This window comes from Microtus pennsylvanicus, chromosome 9 (assembly GCF_037038515.1).
Source record: "Microtus pennsylvanicus isolate mMicPen1 chromosome 9, mMicPen1.hap1, whole genome shotgun sequence".
Taxonomy (NCBI): Eukaryota; Metazoa; Chordata; class Mammalia; order Rodentia; family Cricetidae; genus Microtus; species Microtus pennsylvanicus.
Window position 1 is genome coordinate 46,330,589 of NC_134587.1, and position 14,313 is coordinate 46,344,901.

Here is a 14,313-nt window from a genome sequence, read left to right on the forward strand (position 1 = left end):
GCCTCCTAATGGCATTTTAATTTCTTTCTAACATACTTTCTTCTGTAGTGATGCGTTCTCAGGTGTCTTTCCTGTGATCAGCTCGAGCACTGTCTCTTGCTTCCACTATCTTGGTAGCCTCATTTGTATGTTTGGTGCCTGGGAGTTTTAACAGCCATCAAGACACAGGTGGCACCCTCTTTTTGAGAAGGAATATAGAAGCCACATTGGAAAAGGGAGTCAGAAGTCAGGATCTTCACAATCAGTGTCAAAGAAGAAATGAGTGAAATCTGAGGGTCTGGCAGTTGTTCACTTGTGACAAATACCCACGTACTTATGGGGGTCTTCGTACACCCCACTGGAAAGCTAACCAGAGTCTAACTTGATGATGGCACTTTTGATATTTAAGCAGTGCTGGGGCAGGGTAAATTTATAAAATAAATCTCCAGAAGTAGAATTGATGGGTCAGAGGGCAAACGTGTTTGTAATTTTGGCTCTTATCGAATATTGCCAGATTCCCCATGAGACTCTTGAGAACAGGAAATGAGAAAGGCAAACACTGTACCATATGGTGCTGCCAGCATGATATTGTACCATGGGACAAAGGATGGTTTCGTCCCCTCAACAGTGGAAGTAGTGTCTTCCATCCTCAGCAGACCCATACAGCCCCGACTCCTGCCCCTCACCTGCAACTTGATGGCACTGCTTTTCCCGAGGGCTTCTGGCCTGTGCACCTCTCAGTGGTGAGCTGTGTGTGTGTGTGCTTGAGTGTCTGTCAAGTGTTGTTGGGGTGTAGATATAATCTAGGGAAGGGGAGCCCAGCCTCAGGAATCTGTAAGACTTATTCTTTCTAATTAAGAAAATGTCAGGAGTCACCTTCCAAAAATCCCTGACAAGTAGAGATAGGAAAGCTTAACTCAGACCTGAGGCAGATCATAGATCAAGTGCAGGACAGGTGGCTACACCGTGTAAGTCAGGTTGGGTAAGTGAGCCCTGAGCCAGGGAGCTGACTCCACAGGAAAAACTCAACCAGGCCCTGCTTCTCTGCACTTCTTTCCTGCCTGCCTGGGAAGGGAAGAAGCTGAACACTAATGAAAATTGTTATTATTAAATTGTGTGAGAAAGAGAGGGGGTTCACATACCACGGTGCTTATGTGGAGGTCAGAAGGCAACTTTTGGGTGTCAATTCCCTTCTTCTACCTTTACATGAATTCTGGGGAATGAACTCAAGTCCAGACTTGCACAAGTGTTGTTTTCCAGCAGGTGTCTCACCAAGACTGAAAATTCCTAATTGTCTGATTCTCAAAATTCCTTTGTTTATGATAAGTCTGTGATTCATGAAATACTAATTGTTAATTGATCTCCATAGCTAATTGGTTAGGGCTGCTTCTCATCATTTTAGGAACATTGTGTTTATTATCTAAAAATTTTCCTGCAGTAGATCTTAAGTCATGTATGTTTTTTGACCCCATCCGTGGTGTATGTGAGCATTGCCTTCTGTCTCTGAAGGCTCAGTGTAGGAAGCTAGGGTGCCACTGAGAGCATCCCATGCTTCCTGAGTGGGAGGCACACTCTGAGTCTTGGTCCCCGCTGGTCCCCACTGTACCAGGCACTGGCTTCTCCTGTGTCTCTCCTGTGATCAGCCTGAGTGAGCGCTGTCTCTTGCTCCCACTATCTTGATGGCCTCATCTGTATGTGCAGCACCCCTCCCCCAGTCCCTAGCAGAACACCCCTGTTGTATCTGTACTGGCTGTTAGAAGGTGTCAGGAGTGTGGGAAAGTGGGATAGTTCCGTGGCCTCATTAAATGAGTCTCAAAATGAGCCAAGTGCCAGCCAGCAACAACACACAGAACTTGGCTTTCCTGTCTTTGCAGCAGGGAGCCAGCCATCCACACTAGTGTTTCTAAGCTTTCTATATGACACTCAACTAGAAAAAGGTGTCTGTCCTAGAATACAATGCTTTCCCAATGATTTATTAGCAGTTTTCCTGAGATATAATTTATGACATAAAGTTTATCATTTTAGTGGATAAGTTAGTAATTTCTAGTAAATGTGTAATGTACACACTGTAACCACAACTCAGTTTTCAAGCATTTTCATTTTCCCAAAGACCTTTCTGTCTCTCTGCAGTCTGCCCTGCGCCAAGCCCTAGCCCTAGGCACCACAGATGTGATTTCTTTCTTTTTATGGATATGTCTTTCCTATACATTGTATATAATAGAGTTCCATGCAATATGTCTTCTCTTGTGATTACCTTCTCTCTTTTACCGGGCATGTGTGTGTGTGGATTCATGTGTACATATGCATGCAGAGGCCAGAGGTCAACATTGGATGTTTCCTCTGTCTCTGTCTACCTTATTTTTTGAGGCAACTCCTGAACCTGGAGCTCACCTGACTAACTGGAAGGTCATCCTGTTTGCACTCCCCAGTGCACGCTGTCACACCTGGCTTTGTGTGAGGGTGCAGGGATGGAGCTCAGTTCTCCTGATGTGCAGCACACATTTCAGTGACTGAGCCATCTCCCCAGCCCATTATCATAATTGGGAGGTGTGTTCACGTAGTAGCATATGCATTAGTACCTCATTCCTTTTCATTTTTTTATTCCATTATTGGGATATTATTCCATTATTTGAATTTTATCCCATTATTGAGATACAAGTTTTGATTATTCACTTGCCACTTGATGGACATTTAGGCTGTCTCCTAACTTGGGGCCTTGGTGAACTTTCACTTCAAGTTTTTGTCTGGATGTACTCCTGTTTGTCTTCAGTTGATGCCTAGGAGTAGAATTGCTGGGTCTCACAATGTTTTATCTCAACTTTTGTTTTTCTGTTTTGTTTTTTTCAAGACATGATCTCATTATGTAACCCTAGATATTCTGGAACTTGATATGTAGAACAGACTGAACTTGGGGTGGGGATGTGGCTCACACCTTTAATCCTAGCACTCTGGAGGCAGAGGCAGGTTTATCTCTCTGAGAGTGAGGCCAGCCTGATCTACAGAGTGAGTTCCAGGACAGGTTACAAAGCTACACAGAAAAACCCTGTCTCGAAAAAAATAAAACAAAACAAAACAAGCTGGCCTCCAACTCACAGAGCTCTGAACTCAGAGATCTGTCTGCCTATACTCCTGGGTGCTTGACTAAAGGTATATCACCACACCTGGCTTTATCTCAAAATTTTTAATAGACTGCCAAACTCCTTTCCAAAGGACTATGCAGTTCCTTTTCCCTACATCTTTGTTAGCACTAGGTTTATTATTGTAGCCCTTGGAGTGGGCATGGGATGGGAGTTCACAGTGTTTCTGTTCCTTGGGCATTGATGCTAAACTTTTTGGGGGGATAGGGTCTCACGGGGTATCTCTTGACTGGTCTGGAGCTCACTATGTAGACCAGACTGGTGTTGAACCTGCTACGATTAAAGGTGTGTCTCACCATGCCTGACCTGTCACTGTGCTCATTTTGGGTGCTTATCAGCCATTTGTTTTGCTTATAGGTAGCATGACTTTTTTGCCCATTTTAAACCAGTTTTAACACTGTCTGGCAGGGCAGGAAGGGTTCTCTGCATTTTGAATGCAGTTCTGCATTAGATCCACGGTAGAATACCTGGCTTTTGGTTTTTCACGCTGATACCATTTTCCCTATGTTATGGAGAGATTTATCAGAAGTCTTGGCTCATGAGAATAGAGGCTCCGGGGTCCCACTGTCCGCCCGTGCTGTCTGCAAGCTGGAGACCCAGGAAAGCTGGTGGTGTTTTCAGAAGCCTAAGAGCCAAGGGTAGTGTGAGACTGAAGGGCTGGAAATGGGAGCATGGGGGGCAGAAGATCCTGTCATGTTCAAGAAGCCAAGTGCAGGGAGGCAAATGTCACCTCCCGTTTTCTGCCTTTGTGAGGTCCCTTGCTGATAGGATGAGTGCAATCCCTTACCTCAAGCACGGCTAATCCCTTCCAAAACTGTCCTCACAGACATGCCCAGGAATCAGTTCTTTGGCTGACACAAAACCACTACTGTCACACTTAGGGAATGCAAAATCACTTGGAGATCCTGTGTTACGGGTATTCTGTGCTAACTGGTAGGAAAGGTGACCAGGTGAACTTCGGGTGGCAAGCTTAGTTTCCTAGGGCCTAGGAGCCTAGACCTGCCCTTTTCTGGCCCTAAGCACGGTGCTCTTTGGTGAGCAGTCTTCAGGATCAACTGCAGCCCTCTCTTCCCTGTTATAATGTAGCTCTGGACCCATGTGTCTAGTCTGTCACTTTAAGGAGATAGAATAGGCTGTCTCGCTCAATACTGTCCTTGCTTTTCTGAGTGGAGGGAAGGCTGGACCACCCATCCTTATGTGTGTCTAAAATATTGCCGATAAAACTGTCAATACTGCTCATTTTTAAGATGTGAACATGATCTGCACTCCGCAGGTACCACGCTTATGCTTTCTTGGATATTAGGCTGCCAGACCAAGGGAGGGTACTGTGGCCTGATAACTTAGTAAACATGGCGCTTCTACCTCCTCCCTGCTGGGTTTACACTGTGGAGCGGGTTGGACAGCTTGTTTTCTTTCCCTTGGAGCCCTCTCTCTACACTTCTCTCCAGCTGCCTTCTTCCCCACCCCCAAAAGTAATGTGATCTCCCAGGCCAGTTCTGCTGCTGCTCCGCAGATTCCTTTAGTCTTAGGGAAGGAGAGGAAAGGCATTAACCATTAGCTTTCCAGTTCCAAGTTAACCAAACCCCAGTAGTCAAACACAGTGCTGGTCTTAAAGCAAAAGGATGATAGGGTAACAATATCTACTTGGGCCCTAAGATCCCCTGTGAGACATTTTGTTTCACAGATGTTTCTCTGTGTGGGTGGGTGTGCGCGTGCACAAGATGGGTGGGGGTGGGGTGGGCTGCCAGCAGTACTGACCTAGACTTCATGATCCTCTTGCCTTGTTCTTCTGAAGGCAAGGATGTTAGGACTTAAAGGATTGTGCCACCATATTGGCTATGGAGACTTAAATTTTATTCACTATTCAGGTCAGAAGAAAACAAACATGACTTAGTAATTTGAAACAAAATTCTTTGAGCCTCACTGCAGAACATACCCAAATACAAGAACACAGACATTTGTGCACGCATGAAAATCACTTCAAGTTGGATTCAAGCTTTTGAATTGAGCAAGAGTGCTCTGTGCTATTTGTGTTTAATGATATTCCCATTTACAACTAAACTTTAATTGCAATTAAATTAAGGGTGCAGATATGAATGGATTGAAGAACTTAGAGCCTGAATGGTCCTCTATCAGCAAAGCTGAGATCTGAGACCTGTTCACAGCAACAAGTTTTAAATAGTTTTCCAGTCTTATCATACCCTACACATTTCTGTGTCTGCACATTTCTGTGTGTGTGTGTGTGTGTGTGTGTGTGTGTGTGTGTGGTTTGAGTTACGGTCAGAGGCCAACCTTGTCTTCTCCATTTACTCTCATCTTATTTTTTGAGGCAGGGTCTCTCAATAAGCCTGGAGCTCCCAGGTTGGACTAGACCAGGGGTCTTGCTGGCTCTACCTCCCAGTACCAGGGTTATAGACGTCCCACCATGCTCAGCTTTTAGGTGGGTGTTGAAGGTCCACACTCAGGTCCTTGAGCTTGAGTGACTAACTCATCTCCTCACCCTCATCATGTTCTTTTCATTATGGGATCTAGTGGATGTCGTCTAATGAGGGGATTTGGGCATTTGGGTTCTATTCTTGCCACCAGCATGCTGTGTGAGCTCCATGCAAGTCGTTTAACCATAGTCACAGCTGTATCGCCTGTAAGATGCACAAAACTGTTTATGAGAAGTGAATGTTTCCCATCCCTCTTCCAGGGACAGTCTTACTTTGGAGCCCAGCTTTACCTTAGACTGACTACAATCCTTCTGGTGCAGACTCCTGAGTCCTCAGAGTATAAGCACCAGCCCCACAGAGAAAGATTGTTTTTTATTTTCTCTATGGTGTCCTCAGAATCTGAGATTCTTTCTTCTATTTCTTGTATTCTATTGATTATGCTTGTTTCTGTAGGCTCTGCTCGTTGACCTAGATTTTCCATATCCACTGGTCCTCAGTTTGTGTTTTCTTCCTTGCTTCCATTTCAGTTTTCAATTCTTGGACTGTTTCCATTACCTGTTTGATTGTTTTTTCTTGGTTTCCCAGGGTATCATGTACGTATTTACTCATTTCTTCAAACTTTTGGTTATACTTCTCATCCATTTCTATAAGGGCATTTTTCACATGTTGTTTAAGGGACTCTATTGCTTTCATAAAGTCATTTTTTTCCACTTCTGTGTTAGGGTGTTCAAGTCCTTCTGTTGTAAGATCATTGGGTTCTGGTGTTTTCATGTTGTTTTTCAGATTATTGGATGAATTCTTGCCTTGGTGCCTGCCCATCTCCTATCGATGCTATCTATTGGGTCTTTTAAAACCAGATCAGGTTTCCCTGCTGGCCAGGGGCTCCTCTTACAAAATGCCCTCGCTCTGTTTCCTGGCTCCTGCCGGGGGGCCAAGATCCCTCTCACCCATCAGAAGGGTCTTCAGGAACAGGACCCGGCTCCTCCTTTGCCAGGGACCTCGCCAACCAAAGGCCTACCTCTTTGATTTAATTGTAGTGGGGCGATCTGCTCTCGGTGTTGCACACCGGTTCCTGCTGCCTGCGTCTGTCGCCGTCCCCGCTGGTCCCCGCCGTCTCGAAAGATGGTTTTTTAAAACTGAAGATGTATAAGGACAAAAGGAGCCCAAAAGGAGACAGAAGTGAATAACAGAAGTGACAACGTTTTCAGGAAGTGGGAGGCAGTAGCAGACTTATGACAGTCAGGATGCTACAGCCTAGGTTCTGAGAGTAAGCCCGCAGTAAGATGTGAGCTAGTGCACTGATGATGGTAGAGTGGTCAAGAACGGGATTTGTTGTTGAAAGTCTACATTAGTGAGATTCCCAGCCCCTCTTCCAGTGCCTGCTAGGTAAGGCCTTAACAGAGAGGAGATTGAAGTACTTCTTTCTGTGAGGAAAAAAAAAAAAGGAAAGGCCCCAGAAAAGTATCCTCTAGATTCCAGTATAGTACTGGGAAGAGTTGCTCAGCTCCTTCCCTCAGAGTCTTTAGGTGTTGAGCCTCTTTGAGATACAGGACTTCAGTTTCAAGTCTTTGTAAATAATGAATGAGCAGTCAAATTTCATTGACTATTTAGAGACGTCTCAAAATAGTAACAGAGAGTAAAATACATACAAAGAAGACAAGAACTTGGTAGGAATAGAGACAATACAGGAGTTCAAAAGAATGGTTCTTCACAATCCTCAGGGACAGCACAACCTCAAAGAACACATGCTACTGACAACAGGAGAAAAATTAGTGCTTTTGTTATTGTTTTTAATCTGTTGTTGGTGTAACAGAGTCTTATATGGTCCAAGCAAGCCTTGAACTCACTGTGTAGCTGAGGCTGTCCCTAAAGTCCTAAGAATCAATCAATTTTTTACTTATAAAAACATTACCTGGGCATAATGGCACTTGCCTTTAATCCCAGCACTTAGGAGGCCGAGGCAAGTGAATCTTTGTGAGTTCAAGGCTAGCGTGGTCCACATAGTGAGTTCCAGGACAGCCAGGGCTATGTAAAGAGAATCTATCTCAAAAAACAAATAAAATAAAACTTTATAACCACAATTTAAAATTTAACAGAAGACTTGAAAATCAAATTTCCGTTAGACCATAACATGCAAGATGAGGGAGGCAGTAATGAGGTTAAAAGCATCCTCCCAGGGTATCAGTGCCATTCTGGGAGTAATTTCAGAGAGGGAGAATTGAGTAATAATAATAACAAATAGAAGTTAGGAGACAATTCTAAGAAAAAAATGGGCTCAAGCAGTTAAAGGTGATTAGCACGTAATATAGCCTAGTGCTGAGTTCAATTCCCAGTTCAGTTCAGCTCACATAAAGGTGGAAAGAGAGAGCTGAGTCTACAGAGTTGTCCATCAACCTCCATAAGCATGCTGTGGCACGCATATTCTCTCTTAACAATGATTATATATTCATATTCACCCTTTCTGAGACAGGGTTATTTTGTATAGTCCTGACTTGTCCTGGAACTTGTTCTATAGATTGGGCTGGCTTTGAACTCACAGAGATCCACCTGCCTCTGCCTCTGGAGTGCTGGAATCAAAGGTGAGCACTACCATTCCTAGGCTTTTTCTTAAAAAAACCTTCATGCTGCTTGTTTTTGTAACCAAGTATATATAGTATTTTGATTAAAAGTAAAAAATAACATGAGCACACTAATATTACTCATTTTATCAAACTGGAAGATTTGTTTGAACAAATATGTTTATACTGTTTAATTATAAAATAAGGTCATATATGTGTATATAGAAATATGTATATATAAAATAAGGTTTTTGTTTTGTATCTGAGACAGTGTCTCCTTAGCCTAGACTGACTGACTGGCTTCTTGTTCCCCTTGCTCCTACCTCCCAAATTATGAGATTTTTCTAGAAAGAGAATTTGTTGTGGGCCTTCACTGAAAATCTCAGCCTAAGCATCCCAAGGGGATGGAGTAGACCAGGAGCATCGTTGCTATGTGTAGGGGAGGCTGGTGAAGGTGTGGGGATGAGGGGGCTGCCTTTAGATGAAAGATGAGACTTTGTGACATTTGAATCCAAGATGCTGCTCCTGATCCACATCCAGTGATCTTACCCTTCAAAAGTTAATCAATTTCTTATTCTTAGGACAGCCTCCAGACCCGACATTCCTCCCAGAGTCCCTCAGATTGGGCTTTTTTATTTTTATTTTATTTTTTAAGGTTTTTTTTTTTTTTTTTTTTTTTGGTTTTTCAAGACAGGGTTTCTCTGTAGCTTTTTAGCCTGCCCTGGAACTAGCTCTCGTAGACCAAGCTGGTTTCGAACTCACAGAGATCCACCTGCCTCTGCCTCCTGAGTGCTGGGATTAAAATTAAAGGCGTGTGCCACCACCACCCAGCCTATTTTTTAAGTTTTTTGAGACAGAGTTTCTCTGTATAGGCCTGGCTGTCTTGGAACTCATTCTATAGACCAGGCTGGCCTAAAACTCAAAGATCCGCCTATCTCTGCATCCCCAGTGCTGGGATAAAGGTGTCACCACTGCCCGCTTCTCCCGTCCTTCTTGATTCTGAGTGCTCATGCATGAGTGCTGTCCCCAACTGATGCAGGGTCCTCTGGGAAACGATGCTTCAGTTTGCTGTGTATTATTTCCAGTGTCAGCCCGCTCTTAATGATCACTCCCAGAACTGCATGGGAGCTGAAGCTGTGAATGAGGCTTGGGGAGTCCACTGAACCCACAGGTGCCTGCTGCAGTGGCCTCAGAGGGAGTACACAGGGCTAGGGCAAGACAGCCCAGCAGGTCCTTGAACCCTGGCCAGGGTTTACCTTTTAGGTAGCAGCTGGGAGATGAGGAGAGCCCCTTCTTGGATTTGCAGCCCACCAGCTAAAAGCAGATCTCCAACGTGTCCAAGCTCATCCAGTCTCTGCTGCTTGGCCTTGTCAGTTACTTGGCTCTCCCAGGCTGGAGTCACTGGACCTTAGTGACCCATGACTGGTGACCAACAAATAGTTCTATCTGGCAAAAATGTTCTGAGACTTACAGGGGCACATGTTCCCTTGTAGGGCAGTAAAGTGCTGTGGCTGTTGTGAGGGGTTCAGCTGTCTGATTCTCTGGACAGACACTTCAGACACATGCACCGAGCTAGAGAAGCCGGCCGATGAATGAGAGACTGTAAGCTCTGGGCTGTGTTGGCCCATGCTTGTGAAACAAGCCACCCCTGTTCCCCAGCATGACCAGCTGTGCTGACAAGAATGCAGGACTCAGTTGTGGAGGGCCCTCCCAGACCGCTTGTCAGACTCACCTGCCCCCCTTCCACCCACCATCCCTCCCCAGTCCTGCCACCCAGAGAGCTATGGTGGATGCCTGCCCCATTTTTTTAAAAAGAGACTGAACCCAAAATTTAAAATAAATCCAATCTAAACTCTCCAGAGTCTTCTTTTTGTTTACTTCCTCTGCTGTGACATAGTTATTAAATCTACAAGTTGTTTTCAGATGAGTAAATTCTAAATTCATGAAACCCATCCATCCCCATCTGTCCCATCCCTGATAAGAATGGCCTCTGGTCTCAGAAGCCCAGGGTCCTCTGGGCCTTTAGCAGTTTTTCCCACACAGTCGATGCAGTAGGCTGCAACTCAGACAGCAATCTGTCCTGAGCAGGCACAGCAGCTTAGGAGTCTGGTTCATTCATGGACCACACTTTCAGCATGACTGGGTGGCCTCTAGCAATACATTTTAAACTTTTATTTTGTTACATTTAGTTATTTATTGTATGGACAGGGAGAATGAAACTGCCCAGAATTCTCAAGCCACTCTGAGGTCTCTGGTTGTACCGCATAAGTCTGTAGATTTCCCAGATGACAGTGACACAGCACATAAGCCTTGGTCTTTCATCTTCCTTTCTGCTTCTGTTACCTGTCTTGTTTCTATTTGCTTTGAGACAGAGTCTCATTATATAGCCCTAATTGGTTTAGAATTTTAGCTGTATCCCAGGCTGGCTTTGAACTTATGGCAATGTTCCTGCCTCTGCCTCCCAAGGATTAGAATTACAAGCATGGCCCCCATGCCTGACCTGTTTTACTTTTCAGCCATTGACTTTCTGCTTTGGGCTGACTAGAGGTGCAGCCCTCAGACCTTCTTTCTTGAGACAAGTGAGATTGCTTGCATACAGTGCCCTTTCCATCTTGGCAAAGTTCAGAAAAGCTGTATCTGGAAGGAGTAGCTCAGTCTGTTGTATTGCTGTGCCACTTGGTAATGGCTACCATGATCATTGCCACTTAGAGTGTATTGCCAGGCCTGCCAATGAATAGTTTTATGTCTAAATTATAAAGGGTTTGGACTTGTAGTCATAGAGCAGAATATTAGCAGTAGTCATGTGCTTTTAAAAACAAGCTGAATCCCAGCGTGAATCCAGCACATGTGAATCAATGTCTGACTTGTATTAGAGAGCAGTATTTAAGGGTATGATTAGAATTTCAGAGTGCCTTTTAATGTGTAGTTCTTGGCATTTAGCTGCTAATCTGAATATAACCCTGTGATCTGATATGCTATATGACAGACTTCGTTATAGTCTGATCGAAGACCCTTGAACTTGCAAAATTGTAGCAGAACAGATAGGTACTGCATCATTTGTTGTGTTTGTACTGATAGCACACCTTTCAGTGTTATCATTGGCACTGTGAGGAAGATGGAAGGTTCAAGACAACACTAGTCAGCCAGCATATAGACTCTCAGAAAATGTTTTCCCAGAATCAGGAATGTATCCAGTTGACATGCTTGTCTCCTGGTCACTCTGGTCCTTTGTCTCCAGATGATGGAGTGGCATCGGTTCTGTAGGCACTCGGTGCTCATGAGGCCTGCTCTGGCACCTGCTCTAGTAGTCAAGTCTGGGCTTCAGCATAGACAAATTTCACTTTCAAAAAGTGCATGGCATCCTGGTGGAGAGGCCTGTGACAGACATGGCTATTTAGGCAGACCTAAGTGGAGACCTTATTCCTTCACGGTGCCTGGTGTTCCAGACACCCTAGCTCTCAGCATTGTAGAGTAGGCTAGCCCCTCCCCACTTTGTTTTGTTTTGTTTGGAGACAGGGTTTCTCTGTGTAGCTCTGGCTGTCCTGAAACTCACTTAGTAGACCAGGCCTGCCTCTGCCCCCTGAGTGCCACCACTGCCCAACTTTTCTTTCTTTTGGAACTAGGGTCCCTTAACCAAGACTTCTCTGAAACAGGTCATGATAACTTCACAAATCCAGCTATCCAATGCTTGGAAGCTAGATTCTTAGTGGGAGGGGCACCTACCCCACTGGTCCAGAGGCCAAATTTTGGAACCAGGCAGACCCTGACTGAGTGCCTATCTTCAGGTTTCCACCATGTGACCTTGTCTGTTTTCACATGAAGAATCATGATCTGACTTTCTTCTCAGGATTATGGCGCACATGCCCTGTGGTTGGCAAGGCACATGGGGGTAGTCTTATAGAGGACCATCCTGCTACAGGTCAGCTCTTCATATGCTAGAGGAAGTGGGCCAGATTTTTAGTTATGTGACATTATTTCATAAGTTTATTTTCCCTTTTGTCACTGGAACTTGGGTGACATTTTATTAAATTGTTGACTGTAGTTGGGGCCTCATGTTTCCCACCAATCTAGACTCTCAGTCTGTGCCAGTAGCCCTCTGTTAGGATTATTGCTTAGTTAAAATCTTGTTGGTAACCTGCTCTAGCCAGCTTCTAGGAAAAGATAAGAACTCAGTGCCACTGTGAAATGGATTCAAACACTGATTGCCCATGGCACCAAGAAGAGGGAAAGTTCTCCAGAAAATGAGGTCAGGAAGGGCCAGCCGCCATTCCAGCCCACAATGAACATTCACTGTGGAGACGGAATTCCCTAAGCTTAAACTCACATCTCCTGGTCTAAATGAATGGTTGGAGCAGCGTCCGGTATTCGGTATTCCTGTGGGTTCTAGCCCTGACTGTTCACATTCCTCAGACACCCACTTTAGGCTTAATCGCAGTCGCTCCCCCAATATAAACGAGATTAGTCTTGGTAACTCGGGAGGAATTTGCATTTCCACCGACCTTACCCAACCCAACACGCGGCAGGAGCTGTGCCAGCATCGCGGGGCAGCTAGGGAGGTCGTGGGGCCACTGCCTTCCCTTGGTCAGGAGGGGGTTAAGAGGCGGGCGGGGCGGGGCGCAGGGCCCTTTGTTACCGGCCTAGGCGGGAGGCGGGACGCGGGCCTGGGCGCAGGCGGGGCTGGGAGCGCAGCGAGCGCGGCGAGCGCGGCCTGGCGGGGCTGGGGGCCCGGGGCGGTGGGGCAGCTGGACGTTCGCTGCGGCCGCGGGACCATGTTGGAGATCTGCTTGAAGCTGGTGGGCTGCAAATCCAAGAAGGGGCTCTCCTCGTCCTCCAGCTGCTACCTGGAAGGTAAACCCCTACCCGAGCAGGAGACCCGCCCGGATTGCCCTGCGCGCTCCTGGTCCCCAGCCTTCCCCTTCTGAGGCCGCCGTTGGCGGCGCTGGCTGGCCCAGCGGACTCCCCAGGGAGAGCAGCGGCTCTGGTGCTGGCGAGGCCATAGCGCTTGGTGCCGCTCCCTCCCAGAAAGTTTTAAAAAGCCAGTCTTTAGGGTCCTCGTGAGCCCACGTTGTGGAGTTTCCGCTGCCAAGTGGGAATTGTGTGTCACAAAGGTGGGCCTCCACCAAGTGCCGCATACAAAGGGATCCCGCTCTACCATTTATGGGTACAGAATTTCGTGTGAACTTTCTACCCCCACCCCCACCTTTCTGCAAACCACGAAGAGGTTTTGGAAATTCAGTCTTTTCAGGAGGGGAAAAGAATGGTTTTGCTTGGTATTTCCAGGAGTTTGTAGAGCGCTCAGTTTGGTGCTTGGTGGGGGAGCTCCTAACGTTTAGTTCTTTGCATAAACTTAGGGTCAGGAGCCTGTTGCTTTTGCCTGCTTTACTCTCATCCCTCTGATTCCATGCCCTCTTCCTGTTGTCCTTAGTGTTTGGTTCTAATCTAAAAGGATGACAAATGGGGAGGATGAGTGGAGGGGGCTGGGGGCTGGGCCCTGGCCAAGCCCATTAGGACATAGTCGACCTTTTGTGGGGACTATTGCCTTCTCCAGAAGGGCAGAAGCACTCGCAGGCCTGTGGTGCCCAGGCGTCCTGACTGTTTGATGTAGGAGTTCAGATAGGAGTAAAAATGTCAAGTTTATTTTAGGACAACTTTGATTTCTACTGTTTTCTAGTCTTTCTCTTTCTAGAAATGAGGGAGAAATGGAGGCTTTTCTGTTCTCTAACCTGCTTTTCTTTCCCTTTCTACCCTGACTCAAAGGCCTGAAGTGCCCCCACAGGTAGACTGTGTTTCCCTTTGCCACAAGCTGTACTCATGACATTGTCCCCTCCCCGGAACTTCAGGAACTGGATCCCTTAGAGGAGCCTCATATGGATGGCATGAGCTCAGAGTCTAACATTTGGAGGGAGGAGATGGTTTATTTGTCCCCCAAAATTGGCATCTGAGCAGCCAGTCATCTTTAGTTAATACGCTGCTTACTTTCCCAGTTGCTCCACATTCTGTGCACATTCTCCGCCCATCTGTATCCAGTTAGCGCAAGGCTCTATCATCTCCATTTTGAGGGCTCCGCTGGAGCAGAGATGAATGGTCTTCTGTAGCTGCAGTCAGGGCACAGCTCGACTTCGCCTGCACATCAGCTTGTTCCTGGGGGTCAAGTGGGATTTAGTGCATATCTGGCTAGTTTAATTATTGTTTTAGCAGGAAGAA

General features: G+C 46.0%; 1 protein-coding gene across 2 annotated transcripts in view; it reads left to right on the forward strand.

The window, feature by feature from the left end:
- The window catches only part of Abl1 (ABL proto-oncogene 1, non-receptor tyrosine kinase), a 119,980-nt gene that overhangs the window by 60,849 nt on the left and 44,818 nt on the right, over positions 1-14,313 (forward strand). Inside the window, exon 1 of one of the 2 annotated variants that reach the window (XM_075985781.1) lies at positions 12,798-12,957. The exons of the other annotated variant lie outside the window; for it this stretch is intronic. Coding sequence (XP_075841896.1) covers positions 12,879-12,957 — 79 coding nt within the window. The 5' untranslated portion in view covers positions 12,798-12,878. Of the gene's footprint in view, positions 1-12,797; positions 12,958-14,313 lie in introns of those variants that run through there. 2 annotated transcript variants of the gene reach the window in all.